The 23927-nt window shown below is 48.3% G+C and overlaps 1 protein-coding gene and 1 pseudogene across 1 annotated transcript; both read left to right on the top strand.

The window, feature by feature from the left end:
• Positions 1-756: 756 nt before the first annotated feature.
• Manbal (mannosidase beta like) lies at positions 757-22892 on the top strand. Its single transcript, XM_048349158.1, has 3 exons — positions 757-800; positions 8450-8657; positions 22189-22892. Exons 2-3 carry the CDS (start codon positions 8508-8510, stop codon positions 22294-22296), a joined length of 258 nt encoding a protein of 85 aa, XP_048205115.1. The 5' UTR covers positions 757-800; positions 8450-8507; the 3' UTR covers positions 22297-22892.
• LOC125353456 lies at positions 5158-5889 on the top strand (annotated as a pseudogene).
• Positions 22893-23927: the final 1035 nt, after the last annotated feature.

Consider the following 23927-nt stretch of genomic DNA (forward strand, 5'->3'; position numbering starts at 1 on the left):
TGTTATACAACTTCTGTGGGTCAAGAATGTGTGAGTTGGCAGGTGGTTCTGTTGGAGAGTTTGGTCAGCTGACCTGAGACTGGAAGACTGCACTCTGGGGATGGCTCCTGCTTTTCGCTGGCAAGCTGGAGTTGCTTGTGGGATAATGTCTCTGGGCGCCTCTCCACAGAGTTGCCTTCCCCTTACAATCTGGGATGTCCCAGGAGAAATCAGGAGAGAAGCAAATTGGAAGTTTCAGTATCTTTGTCCACCGGCTCTCCTGGTCAGCTCTCCAACCCAGCAGAGTCCAGGGCTGGTGACCACACTCCACCTACCCGGGGTCTCCTACTCCCCAACCACTGGCCTGGCCCACTCTCAATCAGACTCTTCCTTGCCTTCCAAACATTTATCTGGATATGTGTTCATCTTTTTATTGTGTCCTTCCAGCACCACTTCAGTTCCAGGGGCACAGAGACGCCTGGCTGGACGGTTTCTGAACGAACTGCAGTGATTTGCATCCTTGCAAATACAAACTTTCACGTTGTCTTGATCTCACCAAGGCCTCTAGGAACGTTCCCTGGAAGGCACGGAGCCCCGGAGGGCTTGCGGAAGGGAGGGGGCGGCATCTGCGTCCCCCCCCGAGCCTCTCGGCGCGACTCCACCCCACAGAGCGGGAGACAGACCTTCATCCACGCCTAGGGGCAAGCCGCTCGCCGAGGCCCTAGCAACGGGGGCGGAGCCGAGCCCGCCGGTTACTGCGCTAACGTCACTTCCGGGTTCGGGAGGACTACTTCCGGGGGAGCGGCGCGGCGGCATTGGAGGTGAGCGCTCAGGTGCTGCGAGCAGGCCTGGGCTCCCCGGCGGGGCGGAGCTGGCCGCCGGGGCCCGGGCTGTGCTGGGGGCCGGTGGATGAGTTACCTCCCGGCGCCCGGGGAAAGTTCGTCGTTGCCGCGGAGAGGTTGAGTTTCCGGCAGGCCGAGGCCTGGTGACCCCGGTGCTTTGATGCTAGGCCTGGGCCAGAACTCGGGGCTCCTCGCGGCCACGCCCGCCTTGGTTTCCACACGTGGAGCCCTAGTTCCAGAGTCAGTCCGCCCCGAGTTCGGATCCCGAGTGGGCCCTGCATTGCCGGCAAACCCTTGGCGCTGGTGCTCGGTTCTGTCCGCTGCAAACTGGGCGCCTAGGCCCGGTCCACGGAGGAACGAGACGCCGAATGGAAAGTGCTTGGGTGCTGTGTGTGTGTGTGTGTATTAGCAGGTTAACCAGGGACTGAGCCTAGCACTTCATCGGTACTGGTACTAAGCGCCTGTACTTAACCCTGACCTACATCTCCAGACCCTTTGCTCCATGCCTCTGCTGCAGTGACCTCAGGCCTTTCCCTGACCTCTCACGTGAGACGGCTCCCCTTCCTCCCTCGCCTCTGTGTTCACCTTGCTCACCCCTGGCACCACCTCTCGTGTGCCCCTGTATGTTTGAGGGTGTATGGAAACTACACGACAGGGACTGCACACAATGGATACTCAGTAAATATTTGTCTTGTGAAACAAGGTCCTGCACTGGAGTTCTTGGCATTAGGGAACGAGCTGCACAGGGGTCCAGTAACTCTATGAAATTATTTGCTGAGTTAAGTGAAGAACTTGCACTTTTTAGTATTCTGGTAGGGGTGGTAGAGTCTTCACTGTTTGAAACCCCCTGTTGGAGTTGGAGGCGAGGCTCAGTTGGTAGAGTGCTAGCCAATGAAAGAAAGCATCAGTCAGGAACTGAGTTCAAGCCTCACCCCCAGAAAGACAAGAAAAAGACAGCTTTTGCCCACCTTGACGTCTGCCAGTTGTGGGGCTGGGAGCATTGCCGACAGTATGGGAGAGCCAGTTGCCCTTTTGGATGGGACCCATGCAGAGGCCTCTTCACCTTCAAATGTACCATAGGGCCTGGGGTCAACTCTGGATGGACCCAGGATCTCCGCTGTCCCTAGATTACAGTGGATCAAGTTTTAAAAAAGAATAGTAGGGCTGGGATGTAGCTCAGTGGCAAAGTGCTTGCCTAGTAAATGCAACGTCCTGGGTTCGATCGCCAGTACCAAAAAAGAAAAAAGACCAAAAAAAAAAAAATACAGTTAAAAAAAAAAAGGAGTGCTGGGGATATGGCCTAGTGGCAAGAGACCTTGCCTCCTATACATGAGGCCCTGGGTTTGATTCCCCGGCACCACATATACAGAAAATGGCCAGAAGTGGCGCTGTGGCTCAAGTGGCAGAGCGCTAGCCTTGAGCAAAAGGAAGCCAGGGACAGTGCTCAGGCCCTGAGTCCGAGGCCCAGGACTGGCCAAAAAAAATATAGTAGACCAGAGTAATATTTCTTAAACAACAAAAAATATGTTCAAAATTTTGATCCAGCTGGGTACCAGTGGTTCATGCCTGTAACCCTACTTACTCAGGAGGCTGAGTATTGAGCTTTGAAGCCAGCTGGTGCAAGGAAGCCCATGAGACTCTTACCTCCATTAAATTACTCAGAAAAAGCTGGAAGTGGCACCATGGCTCAAGTGGTAGAGCACTCGCCTTGAGCACAAAGAGGCTCAGGAACAGCACCCAGTCCCTGACTGAGGTCATGCCCTGGGACTATCCAAAAAAAATTTTTTTTGAACCATTACATGCACACTTGGATATAGGTGGCTATAACTAAAAGATTCAGGACATAATACCTGTTCTTACTGATGTGATGCACTGTAGTATGTTGTATCATCATTTATTAAACGAAGTGTAGTCTAATAAAAACGAAGTGCTGGTTGCAGCCCTTCCAGTTTCCATGGCTCACAAATGGGACCCCAGACTGTAATTGGAAACCCCAAGTGAGAACCCTGCAGGAAGCCCTTTGACTCTTGACCATCACTTTAATAGGCAATCCTTCGGGAGGTTGAGTAAGTCTCCCAGCTTGTTTCCACACTTGGCATTCATACTCATTTTCCAGAGTGATTCTGAAGTGGAAGATGCTAGCACAAGTCCTGGCATGTGACATGTCCTCTGTTGGGAGATGGAGGCCTGTGGCTGGGAGTGAAGTTTTGGGTTGAGACTTGTTGAAGGGATGAATCGCACTTGGGTAATCATAGTCTGGAGCATTTTGTTAAGAACCTTTGCACAGCCATCCCCTTGCACCTGTGCTTCCCAATAGGACACCTTCAGCCACGTGTGCCTGTAGTTAACTTCCTTAACATTTCCTCTGTGACCGCAATTAAGTATTCAAGCCACATGTGGCTGGTGGCAGCTGTTTGGAGAGCACACGTCGAGAACATACCATCATTACAGAAAGATCTATTAGATTGTACTTGATTCTGCCTTTATAAAAGTCTGGAGAAGAAATTTGAAGGGGCAGATTTTCCTTCTAAATGCTATTGTTTCTATAACACTGAAAAAAAAATTAAGTTCAGGACTCCTTCACCTTAGCTGCATCTTTTCACATTTTCCTAAGTCTATTTTCATTTTCCTAAATCCTCTTGATCTTCCTCTAATGAGCTCAGTTTACACTTGGCTATAATTGCCGTGTTTCTACAGTTGTTTACTCTCTTCAAGTAGTATTGTGTTACAGAGACTTTGTGCTGAGACAGATACTATTTGCAGTGCTACATTAGTGACAGGCCATGCCGGATTGACTGGGCTAACAGCTTCCGCATTGTGGAACACTAGTTCCTGTTTTCCAGCATGAAATTGTTTCCTTACTCTAAATTATAGGAGGTTTTTCACTAAAGGATATAATCACTTTTATGATCATTGTTATGTATTGTCTAATTGCCATTTGGAAAAAGCCTAACGGTGTTATAGCTTTGAATAGAACAGTCATTGGCTGTTGAGAGCATCATGTCTGGAAGAGGTCAAGAGACCAGCCCAGCATGTAGCGACTTGATGATAGAGGTCAGGCTCAGTGCCCGCCACTTCTTGATGCCCAGTGCTCTCCTATCACTTCCAGAATTCATAGTATGTTGCTTTTAGTAACATTAAGTGGGAGTATCGATAAGCTCATTGGCTTATTACCCTTGGGCATGAAGCTTGGGGCCTAGGGCATTTAGCCCTGGGGTGCCACTCAAGTAAGGGTGCTCTCTTAGGCTGTGGCCTGCATGTGCTCCCTATAAGTGGAAGCTGTTCTGGCAGGCGTCTTGGAATTCACTTCTGAATAGTTTAGGACCCACTCCAAACAGCCTGCCTGAGTCCAAGCCTTATACCTTGGGTTTGACCAAACATGGTATTAGTGAGTGTGAGGCTCCACCTGATTCACCGCACTAGGAATCCTGTGTCGCGTTCCTTTTAGAACTTAGATCCTTCCTGGGAGGGTGAACCTCTGCCAGCTCTGAAGATTCTGGGAAAATTGGGCCTCCGGCTTTGGAGGCGAGTCCCAGCTTAGGCAGAGGTGATGTGGAGAGTGGCAACTCTGCTGGCCCGGGCACATGACCCATGGCAGTGAGCAGGAGAAAGGGGAATGTACACATTTGTGTAAGCCCTGCTGTCTATGCAGTAGGTCTTTTTGTTGTTATCTGTCATTCTTCATGTTGGAAAAAACATTACAAAGCAGAGAAGCAGCAGAGCTGGGTGGAGTTAGGTCTTCCAGTCTGTAGCCATAGCCATCCTGTAGAAGTGTCATATTTGTAAACTCCAAAATTGTTCTAGTAGCCACATTTAAAAAGTAAAAAGAACTAGTGAAATGGCTTCATTTCCTTGGGTTAAAATATACAAGCCAAGTACCGGTAGCTGATGCCTGTAATCCTATGCTCAGGAAGCCAACATCCAGAGGATCATGGTTTGAAGCCAGCTAGGGCAGAAAAGCGTAAGACTCCGTCTGTGGGCTGGGGATGTGGCTAAGTGGTAGAGTGCTTGCCTAGCATGCAGGAAGCCCTAGGTTTGATTCCTTAGTACCACATAAACAGAAAAAGCCAGAAGTGGTGCTGCGGCTCAAGTAGTACATTCTATCCTTGAGCAAAAGAATCTCAGGGACAGGGCTGGGCATATGGCCTAGTGGCAAGAATGCTCGCCTTGTATATATGAAGCCCTGGGTTCGATTCCCCAGCACCACATATATACAAAAGGCCAGAAGTGGTGTTGTGATTCCCTTCCCCTTCAGGGAATGCGCCAGGAGTCGGCCCGGGGCCTCTGCGGCCTTTGCTGCCCCCATCCCCTTATTCCCCCACCCCCACCCCTCGCCATGGCCGAGGACCTCTCCGTGGCCACAACCTACACCGAAGATGATTTCTACTGCCCCGTCTGTCAGGAGGTGCTCAAACACCGGTGTGAACCGCGGCCTGTCAGCACGTTTTCTGTAGAAAATGTTTCTTGACTGCAATGAGAAAGCGGAATACATTGTCCCCTGTGTCATGGAAATGTGACTAGAAGAGAAAGAGCATGTCCAGAACGGGCCTTAGATCTTGAAAATATCATGAGGAAATTTTCTGGTAGTTGCAGATGCTGTGCAAAACAGATTAAATTCTATCGAATGAGACATCATTACAAATCTTGTAAGAAGGATCAGGATGAATATGGTGTTTCTTCTATCATTCCAAACTTTCAGATTTCTCAAGATTCTGTAGGGAACAGTAACAGGAGTGAAACATCCACCTCTGATAACACAGAAACTTATCAAGAGAATTCAAGTTCTGGGCATCCTACCTTTAAGTGTCCCTTGTGTCAAGAGTCAAATTTCACCAGACAGCATTTACTGGATCACTGTAACAGTAACCACCTATTTCAGATAGTTCGTGTGACATGTCCTATCTGTGTATCTCTTCCTTGGGGAGATCCTAGCCAGATTACTAGAAATTTTGTTAGTCATCTAAATCAAAGACATCAGTTTGATTATGGAGAATTTGTGAATCTTCAGCTAGATGAGGAAACCCAATATCAAACTGCTGTGGAAGAGTCTTTTCAAGTAAACATCTGAAGTCAGGGGCTGGGGATATGGCCTAGTGGCAAGAGTGCTTGCCTCGTATACATGAGGCCCTGGGTTCAATTCCCCAGCACCACATATACAGAAAAATGGCCAGAAGTGGCGCTGTGGCTCAAGTGGCAGAGTGCTAGCCTTGAGCAAAAAGAAGCCAGGGACAGTGCTCAGGCCCTGAGTCCAAGCCCCAGGATTGGCCAAAAAAAAAAAAAAAAAAAAAAAATCTGAAGTCTATAGACATCTCCGCATCTTTGTACCTGCAAGTGCCATCTTTAAGGGGAAAACTACATGAAGTCACTGTTTCAGTAACTTGATGTGTATATTAATAAAGTAATTCAGTCTATTATTTGTTTTTAATTGAAAAATAAAAATGGGCCACCTTAAAACTTCATCTTCTTGACAAGTTACAAAACAAAAGTTAAGATATTTTACAAGTATAAAAAGGATTATATTTCATTAATGTAAAAAGGGAATCCCTGTTGTACTTTTATGTTTTTTTATATTACATATTCTAGAATTTTTTATTATGTTGCTTTTAAAATTTGATGCAGTTCTTCCTATTTACTATTTTGTGTACATGCAGTAATAGATTCTAAAATATATGATTGATATAAACCTAACAAATCTGAGCCAGTCATCAGAGTTGCAGAATGGAAACTTGAAGTGCTAAGTAGATTAATCCAAAGGAATTTTTTATTTATTTTATTTTATTTTTTTTTTATTTATTTTTTTTTTTTGGCCAGTCCTGGGCCTTGGACTCAGGGCCTGAGCACTGTCCCTGGCTTCTTCCCGCTCAAGACTAGCACTCTGCCACTTGAGCCACAGCGCCGCTTCTGGCCGTTTTCTGTATATGTGGTGCTGGGGAATCGAACCTAGGGCCTCGTGTATCCGAGGCAGGCACTCTTGCCACTAGGCTATATCCCCAGCCCCCAAAGGAATTTTTTAAAAACACAGATTCTAGCTGAAGAATTCAACTATAAGCAAATTATATTTATATAGCATTTAGTATTTTTGAAGACTAGTGATATTTCTCCCAATAATTTTATCTCTGAAAGTTCATTGTAAAGCTACTTCCTTTTTGTTATAGAAGGAAATACCAAGAGAAAATTTTCTTTTGTGCACAGTTGATAATTTCAGTCTCATATGACTAAGATATACTAAGCTATGTAATAGTTCTTTGGCCTCAGACATTTCAATAGTCAGTGTTTCTCATTAGCTAAAATGAAACTTATTAGAAACTTAAAATTGTTGATACTGTATTCTGCAAATACACTTAAATAAAGAGATGCATTCAAAGCTAAAGATATATATGTATACTTTTATGTGTATGCATATACATGCACATATATATGTATACACACATAACTTCACATGCAGTTTTTCAGGTTGTATACAAAATTTCTATTAAGGGCTTAAAAATGGACTAACAGTATAGGTTTTAAGTATTTATCTGATTTGATTAAATTTTGTATGTCACCAAATTTTTAAAAAGTCAGATGTTAAGTGGTATAGTTGGCTGCTATTACACCTTAAAAATTGAGTTTACACACACAAATATTTGCTTATCTATGGTGCTCATTTGTTACTCTCAAAAATAATGTGTGACTGATGTAGTGAGATAGATTTTGCCAGCCACTGTTTCACTACTTTTAAGTCAAAACTAGGTTTGTTCTTAGTATTTAGTAACAGGAATTATAATGTATCTTGTAGGTGGGCCAAATAACAGGATAAAAGATGAAGAATGGTTTTGCTGACATTCCATATTAATATACAATGTTATGCTTTCTTTAAACACAAAAGAAAAATCTCTGAAGTAGTTTGCTGCTAATATATACATATATTGTATAAAAAAAGGTATATTTTGGTTTCCTTAAAACCCTTGTTGACTTTTCTACAGTGAACATTTTTTACTTGATTTAATAAAAATTTAATTTTGAAAAAAAAAAAAAAGAAGAGGCGCTGTGGCTCAAGTTGGCAAAGTGCTAGCCTTGAGCAAAAAAGAAGAAGCCAGGGACAGTGCTCAGGCCCTGAGTTCAGCCCCAGGACTGGCAAAAAAAAAAAGATTCCATCTCCTGGCTGGGCGCCGGTGGCTCACGCCTATAATCCTAGCTACTCAGGAGGCTGAGATCTGAGGATCGCAATTCAAAGCCAGCCTGTACAGGAAAAGTCCATGAGACTCTTATCTATCTCCTTAACCACTGGAAAACCAGAAGTGGAGCTGCGAGTCAAAGTGGTATGGTACAAAGTGGCATGGTGCTAGAAGGCTCAGGGACAGCACCTAGGCCTGAGTTCAAGCTCCGTGATCAACAACCAAAAAAAAGACTCCATCTCCAAAGTAGCCCCAGAACCAGCACCACAAAAGAAAAGAATAACTCGCCTTTCTTTTTTCCTGGGCTCTGGCCATCTCTCGTGTGCTTTCTATCTCTGTGAACTAGTCCATTCTAGATAGGACATTAGAAGTGCAATGTCGCCTCTCTTCTTGCCTATGTATTTTTGCACGTGTGCATGTGTGTATGTGCAAGCAGGACTGTCTCATGTGCTCCTTCCCCTTTGCCCATAGAAACTGGCCGTGAAGAGGTGAATGAGGCGATCTCAGGCGCTGGTGGACTGATTGGGCCATGGCCTCTGACCTGGACTTCTCACCTCCTGAGGTGCCTGAGCCCACCTTCCTGGAGAACTTGCTTCGCTACGGACTCTTCCTGGGGGCCATCTTCCAGCTCATCTGTGTGCTGGCCATCATCGTGCCTGTCCCCAAGTCCTACGAGGTGGTGAGTCCTTCCTGTGCCTCAGCTCCTCCCAGCACTGGGCTGGCTTAGACACGAATGTAGGTGTCACCAGAACCAGGGTCAGCAGGGGCCATGCCTGGTCTCACTTATGTAGCCTGTTCTTGATTTCCCACGTGGTTGGTTGAACCACCTTACTAAAGCTAGATTTGTTCACTCAGCCCTTAGATTTTATTTATTTCTTGCTATGTTGCTCACATTGGCCTGGAGCTCTGGCTCCTCTTGCCTCAGCCTCTCTCCCAGGTGATGGTATTCTGTCAAGAATATTTTAGGGCCTGTTTCCTGTCAGATTGCTGGAAGACATATCCTCTGTCTTCAAGAAGCCCTTTCCCTTGTAGGGAAGTCACATATAAAATCAGTACTCACCAGGCTGGAAGGGTGCTTCAGTGATGTACCACCTGCCTCGCAAGTGTAAGACCCTGAGTTCAAACCTAAATGCCACCAAAACAAAGCAGTTTTACTCACATTTGCTCCCATAAGAAGGACAAGGTAGCTGGGAACCAGTGGCTCACACCTGGAATCCTAGCTACTCAGGAAACTGAGATCTGAGGATCATGGTTCAAAGCCAGCCTGTGCAGGAAAGTCCATGAGACTTATCTCCAGTTAACCACCAGGAAACTAGAAGTAGAGCTGTGGCTCAAAGTGGTAGAGCACTATCCTTCAGCCAAACTGCTCAGAGACAGCACCTAGGCCCTGAGTTCAAGCCCCACAACTCTCTTACACACACAAAAAGTATAAGGTACTGGGGCTGGGGATATGCCCTAGTGGCAAAGAGTGCTTGCCTTGTATACATGAAGCCCTGGGTTCAATTCCCCAGCACCACATATACAGAAAATGGCCAGAAGTGGCATTGTGGCTCAAGTGGCAGAGTGCTAGCCTTGAGCAAAAAGAAGCCAGGGACAGTGCTCAGGCCCGAGTCCAAACCCCAGGACTGGTAAAAAAAAAAAAAAAAAAAAAGTACAAGGTACAAAAGCTGGGTGCCAGTGGCTCATGCCTCTAATCCTTGGTACTTAGGAAGCTGATAGCTGAGGATCCAGGTTTGAAGCTAGCTTGGGAAGGAAAGTCGATGTGATTCTGGTTTCCTATTAATCACACATATACAAGTCAGAAGTGGAGTTGTGGTTCAAGTGGTAGAGCACTAGCTTTGAGTATAAAAGTTCAAGGAACAGCATTGTGGCTCTGAACTCAAGCCCCAAGATTGGAACAACAACAACAACAACAAAAGAGGCTGGGAATATGGCCTAGTGGCAAGAGTGCTTGCATAGTATACATGAAGCCCTGGGTTCGATTCCCCAGCACCACATATATAGAAAACAGCCAGAAATGGCGCTGTGGCTCAAGTGGCAGAGTGCTAGCCTTGAGCAAAAAGAAGCCAGGGGCAGTGCTCAGGCCTTGAGTTCAAGCTCCACAACTGGCCAAAAACAACAACAACAACAACAACAAAAGAACAAGGTACATATATAAGTGGGGGACCTGCTCATCCTGCTCCTGCCTTGGGACAGTGACCGGGCTGCCCCTGTAGCTGAGGAGACAGTGTCAGAGCTAAAAGAGCAAGAGTGAACATGTTCTCAAAGTGAATCTTTTTGCTGTTGTTAGTTGTGGGGCTTGAACTTGGGGCCTGGGCACTGTCCCTGAGCTCTTTTAATGAAGCCTAGTGCTCTACTACTTTGAGTCATAGTTCCACTTCTGGTTTTTAAGTGGTTAATTGGAGGTAAGAGTCTCATGGGGACTTTTTTCTGCCCAGGCTGGCTTCTAACCATGATCATCAGGTCTCAGCCTCTAGAGTAGCTAGGATTACAGACGTGAACCACAAGTGCCTGGCCCAAAGTGAATCTTTTTTTTTTTTTTTTTTTTTGCCAGTCTTGGGCCTCGGACTCAGGGCCTGAGCACTGTCCCTGGCTTCTTCTTGCTCAAGGCTAGCACTCTGCCACTTGAGCCACAGCGCCACTTCTGGCCGTTTTCTGTATATGTGGTGCTGGGGAATCGAACCCAGGGCCTCATGTATACAAGGCAAGCACTCTTGTCACTAGGCCATATCCCCAGCCCCCCAAAGTGAATCTTTTGAATCCTTCTTCTACTCCTTCCCCCTCTCCATTTCTCCAGACAATGGTTTGTTGGAAAAAGCAATAGATATTCACACCAGAATTGGGCTGATTGCTTCTAAGTGGGGTCAGTTTGAGTGTTTCTGTTCCCCAGTGACCTACCCACAGGAAGTCCTATCTAAAGGCCTAAGTCCATTCAGGTCATGTGATGTGAATGCTCATGGCTGGTGCTGTGTCTTTGCCATTACTGTCTGCAGGCACTTAATCCCTGAAGGCCACCCCTTTAGAGATTGTCATTGGTTCAGGAGTGGCTTTAGCATCATTGATGAGCAAGTATGTCCTGACTTGGCTGGAATTGTTCAGTGAAGATTTTCTGCATGTTTTTCAGTTCTTTTTGAAATGTAGAGTGAATGCTTTTATTTTTTTCTCCTTGATCAATTTTCCGAGCAGGAAGGGTGAACCCTAGCAATCTCCAGTATTGCCTAATGAAGCTTTGGTTTGTCACACTTCTGGTCTTTGATAGCTTGTGTGTTTCCTGGGCTTTGTTGTACATTTCCTGCCTGGAATCAGTCATTTCTCCAAAAATCTCTGCTTCTTTTAGTATTTGTTAAATACTACCCTAGAAAATAGTAGGGACAGGGCTGGGAATATGGCCTTGTAGTAGAGTGCTTGCTTTGCCTACATGAAGCCCTGGGTTCGATTCCTGAGCACCATATATAGAAAAAGCCAGAAGTGGTTCAAGTGGTAGAGTGGTAGGCTTGAGCAAAAAGAAGCCACTGTCAGTGCTCAGTCCCTGAGTTCAGGGCTGGCAAAAAAAAACACAACAAAAAACAAAACAAACCAAAACAAACAAACCCCCAAAATAGCAGAGACCACAGTTGGAAGTCTAAAAGTGATCAAAGGAATATAGCTGTGATTTGCAGAAGTAACCAGACATAGCAATTAATTTTTAAGATGAGGAGTTGGAATTCATACTGATATTTATAGTGCACATTTAAGGTTATGGTAGTTTTATTATATGACTTTATACTACTGTCTTGTCTCTCTGTCGAATGTAGGCAATCTCATTTGCTAATAACATTAAGAAAATGACTTCTCCTGATGTATCAGAGGTTCCCAAGACCACCCCTAGATTCAGTGATTTAATAGGATTCATAGCTATGATGAAATTGGAGATTTCTCACCACAGCGAAAAGATTCTAAGCAAAATATCAACCGAGGGGAAAGGCATGTGGGGCAAAGATGGGAGGACGGCAGCACAGCCCTGACGGTGCTGCCACCTTGGAGTCATGCCAGGTATGGTTCACTTCTTGGCAAGCAGTCAGGACAGGTGGCAAAATTATGAAGCTTGGGGCTGGGAATATGGCCTAGTGGCAAGAGCGCTTGCCTCATATACATGAAACACTGGGTTAGATTCCTCAGCACCACATATATAGGAAAGGTCAGAAGAGGTGCTGTGGCTCAAGTGGCAGAGTGCTAGCCTTGAGCAAAAAGAAGCCAGGGACAGTGCTCAGGCCCTGAGTCCAAGCCCCAGGACTGGCAAAAAAAAAAAAAAAAAAAAGAAGCCAGGAACGGTGCTCAGGCTCTGAGTTCAAGCACCAAGACTGGCAAAATAAAATAAAATAAGATAAAAATTATGAAGCTTTCAAAGACTCAGTGCCTAGGGTTTTCACTGGGGACTGGTCCCATGAACACCATCTGCCTACCACATACCCAAATTCCAGACTTCCTCAAAGCAAGCAGGTGTACCACTTCCTCAAAGCAAGCAGGTGTTCAGCATAAACCATACTGTTTGCTAAGATGGTTGAGACACAGTGAACCCCTCTTATCAGTTCAGGAAATTGTGGGAACCGTGTGTAATCCAAGGTCACGGATGTAGCCAAGGTCCAACTGTATAAGAGCAGGCTTTGGTAAGGGTATCAGTGTGTCTTTGTGCCGACTTGCTTCTGCACACGTAAATATGTCCGAGGTGATCTTTTTCTCCCACTTGGGTATACAACCTATTTTTAACTTCTGGGCATTTTTTGGCATTTTTTAAAATTCTTTTTTTGCCAAATCATAAGATTCATTCATACAACTTTCCTTTAATCCCACTGTCCTCTCCCTTCTCTTCCTGTCCCACAGAGGGAACCATTTTTATTAATTTCGTTATCTTTATTATTATTGTTTTCAATGCTGGGAATCCAACCCATGGCCTCATTTATGCTAGGCAAGTGCTCTACCACTGAGCTACACTCCCAGATACTTGATTTTTTTCTTTTTCCTTTGGCCAATCCTGAACTCAGGGCCTAGACTCTATTCCTGAGCCTCTCTGTGCCAAACGAAGGCTAGCACTCTACCACTTGAGCCACAGCACCACTTCCAGCTTTTTCTGTGTATGTGGTACTGAGGAATCAAATCCAGGGCTCCATGCATGGTAGTCAAGCACTCTACCGCTAAGCCACATTCCCAGCCCCCCCTATTTTTTTAAACAAGCAGCTGCATGTGTGTGCCTTCTGTGTATATTCATATTCATTCATATTCTACCCTTTGATATATAAAAGATAGCATACCCCTAAACATAGTTCTGCACCTTCTTTTTTTTCCTTAACAATGTGTGCTATCCGGTGCACTATGAAGACCCATATATCTTGGGGATCACTGTGTCGCAGAGATCCTGCTTGTTTGGCAGAGTGGGTGGTGAGGATTACTGATGCTGTGGGGAGCTGTGTGAGGGAGCAGGAGTGGAGTGGGGGTGGGGAGGCTGTGGGCTCTGTCACCGTGGCAGGGGGGTTGCAGGTCTGCAGCAGGCGGAACATTGAACAGCATTTGGGAGAGAATCCAAGGGGAGAACCTGGAGTGAGGTGAGGACCTGGGCTGGAGCACTGAGGAGTCCAGCAGTTCAGGGACTGGCAGAGGGCAAGGAAGTGAAGGAAGAGCCATGGATAGCTCATGGCCCTGTTCTGGTATTTTGAGAAAGAGTGCCAGTCACTGGAGTTGTTCCTCCACAGTTGTAATCACACTTTCAAAACATAGTCCCCATGTTCTCGGGATCTGTCCTCATTGACATGCCACACTGTTGGCTATTAGAAATAAAAGCATTTTCATGGTCCCTGGACACTGGTGAAGCTGCTCTGAGTCCTGAGTTTGAGGGGGTGAGGTGGGTAACAACTGTTCTTGTTTTATGTGCAGAGGTAGAATCAGGTGACAGCTATTCTTGTTTTATGAGCAGGGATTGAGTCAGGACTCCTCTCACTTCCTGTTCTTAACCCTTCAAGGTAAGCAGCTGAGGCCTGGGTCAGTCCTACAAACTTGCAGGAAAGGGACATCCATCCATCCATCCATCCATCCATCCATCCATTGCCAGTCCTGGGCTTGAACTCAGAGCCTGGGTACTGTCCCTGAGCCTCTTTATGCTCAAAGCTAGAGCTCTACCACTTGAGCCACAGCGCCACTTCCAGCTTTCTGAATAGTTTATTGGAGGTAAGAGTCTCATGAACTTTTCTGCCCCAGCTGGCTTTGAATTGTTGTCCTCGGATCTCAGCCTCCTGAGTAGTTAGGATTACAGGTATGAGCCACTAGCAGCCAGGCTTTACTGATCATTTTGAGAAGGGGGAGGTGAGAGGGGTGTGTAGGGGTGGGGGTGTATAGACCAAGGTTGCTTTCTCCCTTGCTTTCAGGGCCTTGTGTTCTCACTTGGCTTTTTTGCCCAAGGCCAATCGATGCTCTGCCACTTGAGCCACATCTTCACTTCTAACTGGAGATGAGAATCTTTCTGATTTGTCTGCCTGAGCTATTCAAACCTCAGTCCTTAGATGTCAGCCTCCAGAGTAGCAAGGATTACAGGTATGAGCCCCTCCCTCCCCATCTCTGCCATGTGCCTGACTTAGACTTAGAGGATTTTTTTGTTGTTGTTGTTATCAGTCCTGGGGTTGAACTCAGGGCCTCAGCACTGTCCCTGGCTTCCTATTGCTCAAGGCTAGCCCTCTGCCACTTGAGCCACAGCACCACCTCTGGCTTTTTCTGTTTATGTGGTACTGAGGAATGGAACCCAGGGCTTCATGCATGCTAGGCAAGCACTCTACCACTAAGCCACCTTCCCAGCTCCTCACTTTGAGCATTCTTAGAGACCCTCATTGTTTAGGGTCTTTGGAGAGAAGAATTCAATAAATGGCTTGAAAATCTACTCTCTCTGCCATTGACTGCAATTGAGAGGTTAATTTGGGTTGACAGTCTCATCTTTTAAAACATAAATATAGCACATCTCATTTTGGTTTGGTTTGCAGTTTCTGGATAAGGGCTCATACAGGGAACTGTCTTCATAACTGAAGCTCACTGCTTTAGCTTTCCAGCAGCTCAGCAGCAAAATATACAGTATCGTGAATCCAACTTTCTTGCATTAGGGCAGCAAATGGCCCTGGTCACGCATGGATTCTGCTGCCAGATTTTCTGTGTGTCCCCATAAGGCAGCCTTCTCCCCTGCCCAGCTCCTAACTGAATAGAAGGGAGACACAATATTCAGTGTGTGAACGAGATGACAAGATGGATGTTGCGGAGGCTGCCCAGCAAACAGGTTGTACCTGATAGCTAGCTGGAATTTGGAATTTAAGTATGGAGGGCATAAGAAGTGGCTTTAGCTTGTGGACAGGGAGGAAGGGAGTCCCGGAGGTAGGGGCAGTAGAGAGGTATTGAGGGGAATAGGGGACAGGAGAAGGGGCAGTAGGGAAGTTATAAGGACTCTCTGAGAAGTCTCAGCCTTTTTTCTTATGGCAAAACTGTCCCTCTGGCTTGGTCTATACAAATGGGTTTTATTAGTGACTCTTGGGGTCAGAAGATAGTATTTTTGGCTTCAGATGATGGGAAAGCCTTTGAAAAGCAAAAGAATGTCTTTCCGGTTGTTCCAGTAAGCTGTTTTTTTTAACAACCACTTTATGACTCCAGTACTTCAATTCTTAGCAGATTATTTGAAAGCTCTTTGGGAGTAATTAGAGGGGAGGGGGAGAAGGAACACATACAAATGCATCCCAAACACCCCCTTCCTTTTCATAGTGCAAGCAAGAACCAATTCATAAAATTCAAAGTCCATGTCTCTAGAGTCCTCAGCCAAATGAAAAGGATTTCTCATCGACACCTCATTAAACCAAGACCTGAGGAAGCAAACATTCGTTCAAGCCTGACTGAGACATGGGTTGCACTTAATCCAAGGATTTGTTTGTGGGTCCTTATACTCTTTCCGTTTAGTCCAAACGTATTTTGTCTGTGCCAAGTCTGATTGATTGTGTGGTAAGAAGGGCTCTGGGCTGCTTCTAGGCCTGGGGAAGGAAATTGATTGCTGGTGTTTACTGTGGGTGAGGGACTGTGGTGCGGCTGTTCAGGCTGCTGACCCCTGGGCTGCTCCCTGCTTCCTCCACCCGGCCACACACCAGAGCCATCAGGGGAGTTTTCAAAGGGCTGTACAAAAGCCACCGAGATTTCAGTTTTCTTTGAGGTCTCAGATCCATATTTTCTGATAGGCAGTCGCTGGTCTAGTCATGAGGTCATCGTGTGTTAGGGGAGGGCACTATGGCGGGCACTGGGAACAGGGAGGGGAGGCTCACTCCCACAGGAGCAGGGGCGAAGGCAGACAGCAAGTGATGCTTTCTCACGCCACCAGGAGATGGGCTGAGCAGTAGGCAGGAGTAGTCCAAGGAGAGACTGTGGAAGCCACAGTCCCCAGAGGAACCTGGGAGGAAGACTGGCTCACTTCCACGGCTCTGCTGTCTTCTGGTTAAGGCTGACCTTCTTCAGTGTGGAGCTTCCAGAGCAGAGTTCTTGGATAGGCTTCAGAGGTCTGCAAACCCCTTGGAACAGCAGGCAGAAAAGTGCTGTTCATGAGTTCAAGCACATTTTCCACAGAGAAGTCTTCAGTTTTCTCTAGGTGGAGTGGACTAGCTTAAGAAGTAGGGCTCTGGTTCCGGGAGATGAAGGAAGTAAAGGAGGGAGCCTGCCTCGCTCCCTTCCCATGACCTGCCTGAGCTTACCTGAGCTTACCTCCCAAAGTCACTTTTGGATCATTTTCCACACAGATTGTTGATCTACTCAGCCCTAAGCAAGTGGGCGTTGACTTCTAGTTCAGCAGCTCATGTAGCAGATAGTAATAGTGCATTTGGCAATTGTTGTAAACTAGTTGTTTAAATGTTGGCTGATCTAATCTCTTCATATGTTTCTGTCACGTCTCAGCAGCCCGCTGCCAGCTCCTAGAAGGCAGACACCGTCACTACACTCCTGCTTGTGGTGGTTGCCATGTCTGTGTTAACAGAGACTCTGCCTGTGAATTCTGTACCAGTGTTTCCCCAAACTCAAATTGTCCTAGCTAGTGGTCTGGGCCCCCAAGGAGTCCTGGGAGTGCCCAGGTGTATGTGTTAGGAAAGACAACCACAGCAGCCTGGACAGCACCTTGTCACTCAGGCTTTACAGGTGAGGCAAGCCATTTCTCTGCCTTCACTCACTTCTGTGTCTCATGGGTAGTCTCCACCTGGCCACATGCTTACACCATGCCCAATAGGCAGAAAAGGGGGAATGGCACCTTCTTCCCCCGGCCACATTTAGCTCCCCACTCCTTTGGCCACATGATGGAGAGCCCACTAGACCCCCATGGCATGGGAAAAGGGCAGAGAGTCTCTGTGGAAAGTGGTGCTGGCAGACGAGCAAAGCCCAGCACTGTGGTCTACCGGAAGAGCTCACCAGAATGGGTAGCAAGAGTAATGGCTTTTAAGGTGATGTTCAGAGACTTCTCTACCAACCAGAAGGCCCTGAAAAAGATAAGCCTTTCTGGGGTGCAGTAGGATGGTAGTCTCCAATGTTAAATCCTGATGGGAAATTATGCGTGAGGGTTTTACACTAGGCCACCGATTGCCATTGAGGGCAACCATAAATAGTTAACTCAGGTAAGCACAAGCCTATTCTCAGTGACACAGGGACAGGCTCACAGAACAGAACCAGCTGTGCCGTTCTGCCCTGGGTTTTTTTTTATATTTTGGAGGGGTTAACCGTTCTTAATGACCCATTTCTGTGAGATTGCTGTGTGGTGTCAGGGTGAGGGTATAAACATGCTTCTACCAGCCACTGGTCTAGAGATGTATAACAAACAGCCTGTGGGAGAGACGGCTGGACATGTAGAGCCACAGACCAGCCAGTGGGAAGGGCTGCGTGCTGAATTGTGTCTGGAGTTGTGTCTAATCACAGTTCCCCTCACTGCCAAGCTCATCCTTCACTCTGTCTTCCTTCATGTAGTGGAACCCATGGGGATGGATGCCTGGCCTCCCTGCTCCCTGGCCTCTTGTCAAGGCCAGCACTAAGCTCCATCTCTGCAAGGTCTGTTCAGCCTCTGTGTGATAGAGCAGAGCATCTGTTATGCTCAGCATGCTGATCTGTTCCCGGAGGACTGGGTGAGATGACTGCATGGCACTTCTACCCTGGACCATTCTCAAGGAGAAAATGGGGTCAGTCTGTTGAATGACATTGTGTCCTCATATGCAGGACTCAACCACATTGCACCTTCTTTTCTAGGAAGGGCTTGATGCATTGTGGTACACATTCGATTATTTGGACCTGATGAATAGCAGCAATTTTCTGGCCTGGTGAGCGGGTGTAGCACTGCTTCATTATTGATGGGCTCGCGTCCACAGAAGAGACCTGCAGACCTGGGAGCCACTGAGCCGCAGAGGCTCTTTTTCCTTTGTGATTGCTGGGGAAACTTCCCCGACAGCTTCCGAGGAGCTGTGGGGCTCCCAGGCTTAAAGGGAGGCAGTGGAGTGTTTGGTCTGCCTGGCTTGCCCCAGCAACGTACTTCTCAGGGGAAATGAAGCGAACCATGGATTCAGCCAATTCCTGTCAGCTAAGACCTAAATCGCATGTGTGCCAGCAAGCTTCCCTTCCCTTCCCCGCAGCTTGGTGAGAAGACGGGCATGCTGCATTGGGCCAGGTACCTGGTGCCGGTAAGCCTCAGTTTCTTCCCCTGGAACTGTGGCTCCCAGTGCTGGCCCATCAGGGAAGTAAAGAGATCTAGTGAACTGATGGGTGAAGCAGTGCCTGGTGAGCGTGTGCCCCCAGCGCCTGGCAGAGTACCTGCGTAGTCTGGGGTCAGATGGATCCATGGTGCTTGCTGAGCCTGCTCAAGCAGCAATGTCTGCGAGCTCCTGGCTGCCAGAAGCGAGTGATCAGGGGGCTACTTGAGGGGTGGACTTTGGTCAAACAGCCTCTCTTGGAATTAATCTCAAAGTGCATCTGGAGGGGACCAGCTCAGTCTGGAGCCCCTTAACAGATAGAATGAGCAATACTTGGCAACAGCTCGGATGTTGGGGTGCAAGGGTGTGGTGGGAGCTGAGGAATGACTTGGATAACCCGGTGCTGTTATCAGAGTTGGGTAAGTGGAGGGTGTTAAGGCCAGTAACTGAGGAGGGAGAGAGAGAGGGAGGAAAGGGGAAGGAGAAGAAGGAGGAGACAGTTTATGCATTCAGATGACGTGATGACTGTGATATGTACCCCCCGGGTGGGGGTGGGGGCGGGGGCGGGAAGAGGAGGGCTGCTTTCAGCTGTGAAAAATGAAGAATGACTTGGGAGCACTAACCCACTTTCCTGACTCCTGTAGGAATGTGAGTCACAAACAGGCCTCAGAGTTGGTCCTTTGGCAGACAGAATTGAGGGTTGTTCTTGTCATGCAAGAGTCATCTTGTGTTCCAGGGGCTAGATTTCACAATTAACTCAGATTTAAGGTCTCTATAGCTCCAAAGTCCCCAGGACACCCTGAGGTTCCCCAGCCATAGTGTGTACACAGTAAGAGATTAGGTTTGAATCTGAGATCTTAGGGAAGTCACATGACCTCCCTCCTTTGTTTCTGAAATGGAGCCATTAGGCACTTTGAGGCTCAACTGTGTCCAGACCACATAACATAACAGGACCTGGCACAGTGCAAATAACAACTTGTAGCTGCTATCATGGCTGTGGTGGGATTGTTGGTGGCTGTGCATAATCATAGTCTAGGCTGTGTATATTGGATTTTAAAACTGTTTGTACCTGCTGTGCCCATAGGAAAAGAAAGACCTCACCTTAAGCATCATATTTATAAATACAGGTGAAGTGTCTGTGGCTCTGGGGAATCTTGCCTGTCCTTTCATTCACTCACTCACTTGGCAATAGTGGAAGCTGTCCCAAAGAGCTTGCAGGCTGATCAGTCAAAGGAACATGGCATTAGAAAGGTCCTAGTAGGGGTGGAGGGGCAGAGGAGGAGGGCTAGGCAGTCAGTAGCAATGTGTTCTTGGATGGGGCCAAGTCACAGGGCAGAGTTTGTTGTGAGGAACCCAGGAGAGAGGGTGCTACTCTTTTTTTCTTGTTTCCTGTTGGTCATGGGGCTTGAATTCAGGCCCTGGGCACTGTCCCTGAGCTTTTTGCGCTCTAGCACTTGAGCCACAGCTCCACTTCTGAGGGTGCTACTCTTGATAGAGGCGGGGGGACGGACCCCTGAAGCCTGACCAGTGTAGGATGGAGAAAGCCCAGATAAGGCTGGAGCAGTGACCTTTCTTGCCAGCCCAGATGTGGGACATGAAGCTGAAGGTGATTCAGACCTCTGGAAGGTTTAGGGGGAGGGGCAGTGGTCAGTTGGAGGGATGGGATGGAGCAGGCAGAATTGGAGGAGGGACTTGATCTAGAGAGTGGCAGAGTCGAGAGAAGGGGGGGCGAGGTCAGCAGGCTGACCTCTGATGGGGGGATGGTTAGTGGAGGTGAGGCTCTAGGTCTAGTCCCTCTGCCTGTGGGAGGAGGCTGAGCTGCTGGAGAAGAGGATGTGTGCTGAGGCAGTTGAGTTGAGAGGCAGGGCAGAGGTCTGAAACACCAGTGAGGGTCAGAGGCACGAGGAAGCCCTGGGCGGCCGGCCCCTGGGTGTCATGGTCTCTGGATTCTGAACTGGGGTCCACTGCTGCCAGAGACCCCCTCCCCCCGACATTGAATTCAGAATGGAGACTCCTCCTGGAGACCTGGCCAAGTTTCTTGTCCAATGAATATCATTTTTTAAAAAATTTAGTATATTTACCATTTTAAGTTTTGACAGGAAAAAAGGCCCAGCAAGCCAGGGTTGAGCAGAGCCTCAGAGCCGAGGCCTGGCAGAGCAAGGCCAGCTGCCTCTTACCTTGGGCTGAGGAAGCTGTGGGGGCCCCGGGCTGGCAGGCTTTCTGCTGGCCACACAAGAGGGAGTTGCCTGGGGTGTGGGTTGGAGCTTTGGCCTGGGTCCCTCCACCCCCAGCCCCCAGCTGTGGTCTCTACCATTGGTAGGCTGGGGGCTGGGCCCTGGGGACTGGAGGAGCAGGGAAAGGCCCAGAGCAGAGCAGGATGGTTGATGAATATTTCTGTCTTCTGGAGCAAGCGTGCTCTTCCAGTACTCGACTGCTTTTCATTGTTCCTGTTTTACATCAGGGTCAGGGCCCAAGAGGGCTTTCCTGCCCTGTGCCGGGCCCGTGGGGTGGCATGCACCAGGATGAAGAGCAGCACTTGTGTGCCATTGCTGCCTCTGGAGAACGCATGGTCAGTGTCATCTGCATGTGAAGTGGGAGGTGCTGCAGATCCAGACGTAATGGGAAGCCTCCCGATTCACTTGAAAACAGAAACACTTTAGGCCAAGTTTGCCTGTGGGCCAGACCAGGCATGTAGGCTGTGGCTAGTGTTCTTTGGGCTTGCCTGGCCTCTCTGATGCCCCTTCTGGTCACAGCACACTTCACACTATCACCCAAAGAAAGATAGGATCAGACTGAGACCTTTGCAGATTCTTCTCTGACATGGGCCTGAGTGGCCTGGAGCAGGCTGTCCTTTCCTGGAGTCCTTCTTCTTTATCAGCCCAGAGAGAGCCAGACATGGATCTGTGGTTAACTGTTTGTGTTTGTTTTGTTTTTGGCCCTTGCAGCAGCACCTTTGTGATTTATTCCATATGAGATTTGGCTGAAGTAATGTATACAGCGGACAGAACAAAGCTGCCTGGGGAGTCTGGAGTCTGGCTCAAGCCTGCCTCTACCCTCCCCAGGACGCCTCTGCCAGGCTCCACGAGGAGTAGCCTGCTGATGGCCTGTCTACCCCCCCCCCGACCCCCTCCCCGCCGCCTTTGTGGGTTGGATGGGAGAAGAGTAGCTGTGGAAAAGAGTGGCAGCCACCACAGAGGTGCCCCCCCTGCCACCGTGGCTGGCCAGCCACTTCCTGATGCTTTCTAGACATTTCTGGCTTCTCCATGAGCCCCCCCCCCCAGCCCATGTGTGTAACACTTTCTATTTCACACACACGAGTGTATCCAGGCACAGAGAGGGGACCTGAGTGTCCCCCAAGGTCACTTGGCTGGGAAGTGAAGGAGTCCAGATGCCTCCATAGTGGTGGTCCCAACCTGGTGTTTCGGGGTGTGCTTCATTTGCAAAGTCCCTTTGGTTGGGCTTGACTCCTAAGCAGGACTCTTGTTTCCTCTTTTTAAAATCACTGTACAGGAGGCAGAGCCATCCGAGCCCAGAAGTGCGGAGGTGACGAGGAAGCCCAAGGTTACTGTTCCATCTGTCAACAAGAGGCCGAAGAAGGAGCCAAAGAAGAAGCGGTAGAAGTGGAGACCTGAGGGCCCGCCCTCCGTGGAGCCAGCCTCCTGTTTCTGTTCTCATCCCACCTCAGGGGATAGGCACAGGCCCCAGGCTCCAGCTGGGCAGGCCACCACTTCCTCTTCCCTCTGCTCCCATGGTGCTTCAGGGTCCTGGGGACCGAAAGGCTCTGTGAGCCAGCACTGGGTGGGAGGGCGCTCACAAGTCCTGTCAGCTCAGAGTCACATTTTGCTCCTTAATCCTGGTATCCAGCTATTAGTCACCCATTTGGTAGATTGAGGCTCCATCTTATGCTGACAAGTGCAGTCTCTCCCAGTGCATGTGCAGTGTGCATCTCCTGCTCATCGCCACCCTCATCTCTGTGCTGCAAGGAGCCAGCTTTCGCCTGTGCTTATCAGCTCGGGCTGCTGTGCCCTGCAGGGTTAGTGGTCCCACACACCACAGCAGTTAGATTCCAAAGATGACAGGGGGTTGGGGGTGGGAGTGGGGGTGGAGCGAGAGCTTGTGGGAGACCCGGGCTCCAGCACATGGTAGAGAGAGCCCGGGCTGAATGCATAGTTTTGTTTTTTTTTTTTCCCCAGTCCTGGGCCTTGAACTCAGGGCTTGAGCACTGTCCCTGGCTTCTTTTTGCTCAAGGCCAGCACTCTGCCACTTGAGCCACAGCGCCACTTCTAGCCTTTTCTATATATGTGGTGCTGGGGAACCAAACCCAGGGCTTCATATATATGAGGCAAGCACTCTTGTCATGAGGCTATACTCCCAGCCCCCAATGCATACTTCTCGAACACAACTTTCAGAAACTCTGAAATATTGGGCTGGTCACTTGCAGACTAACCTTCTCAATCCACCATAACACACTCCAGGTGTGCCTTTAACCTGGACCTGTCCACTCCCCTCCTGGTTCTTTCATTTCCTGACCAGTGTGAGTAGCTATCTGGAGGAAAAAAAGGTAATAAACTATCAATCATCCTGAACCAGGCTGTGTGTCTGCTGCTGAGGAAAAGGGGAGCCTGGGAATGAGCAAAAGGATGGTCCCCAGAAAGTGGGACAGAGCAGGGTTCGTGATGACCACAGTAGGTTGGCTTTGGTCAGAGCACTCCTGGTCAGAGCCGTTCTGGAGCAAGTTTTCAGGAAGGGTCAAGTGTTGCTGTGCCCTTAGTCATCGGAACACTGGGAAGGTCTGTGGATCTGAGTTAGTGTTTCCACTAGGTCCAGGCCCGACTCACTCCCTAGGTTCCTGTTGCCTTGAGATGTGGCCTTGAGTGGCTCTGAACATGTGCCCAGAATGGGCTGCTGAGGAAAATCCCTGGCCTCTGGGAAAGCCAGCTCTGCAGCCCAGCTGTCTGCCAAAAACTTTCCCACGTAACAGGACTGAGGAGACACTGTAAGGATGGGCATCTGTCATCTCCATTTCAAACCCAAATCCAGGCTGCCTGGGTGTTTGGGATCTGGGACCGTGGCTCCAGTCCCAGTCCCTTTCCTTGGGGTTTAGTAAGTGGTGGTGGTGTGTCACACGGGGGTGCACTGGAAGCAGACAAGGTCTCCAGGTTTTAGAAGAGGAAGCTTAGGCACTGGAGCTCTGCAAAACCAAGGGCTCTTAAGACTCATAGATGCCAGACATGGAGGCCACAGAAACC

The sequence above is a fragment of the Perognathus longimembris genome, chromosome 6, assembly GCF_023159225.1.
Source record: "Perognathus longimembris pacificus isolate PPM17 chromosome 6, ASM2315922v1, whole genome shotgun sequence".
Classification (NCBI taxonomy): domain Eukaryota; kingdom Metazoa; phylum Chordata; class Mammalia; order Rodentia; family Heteromyidae; genus Perognathus; species Perognathus longimembris.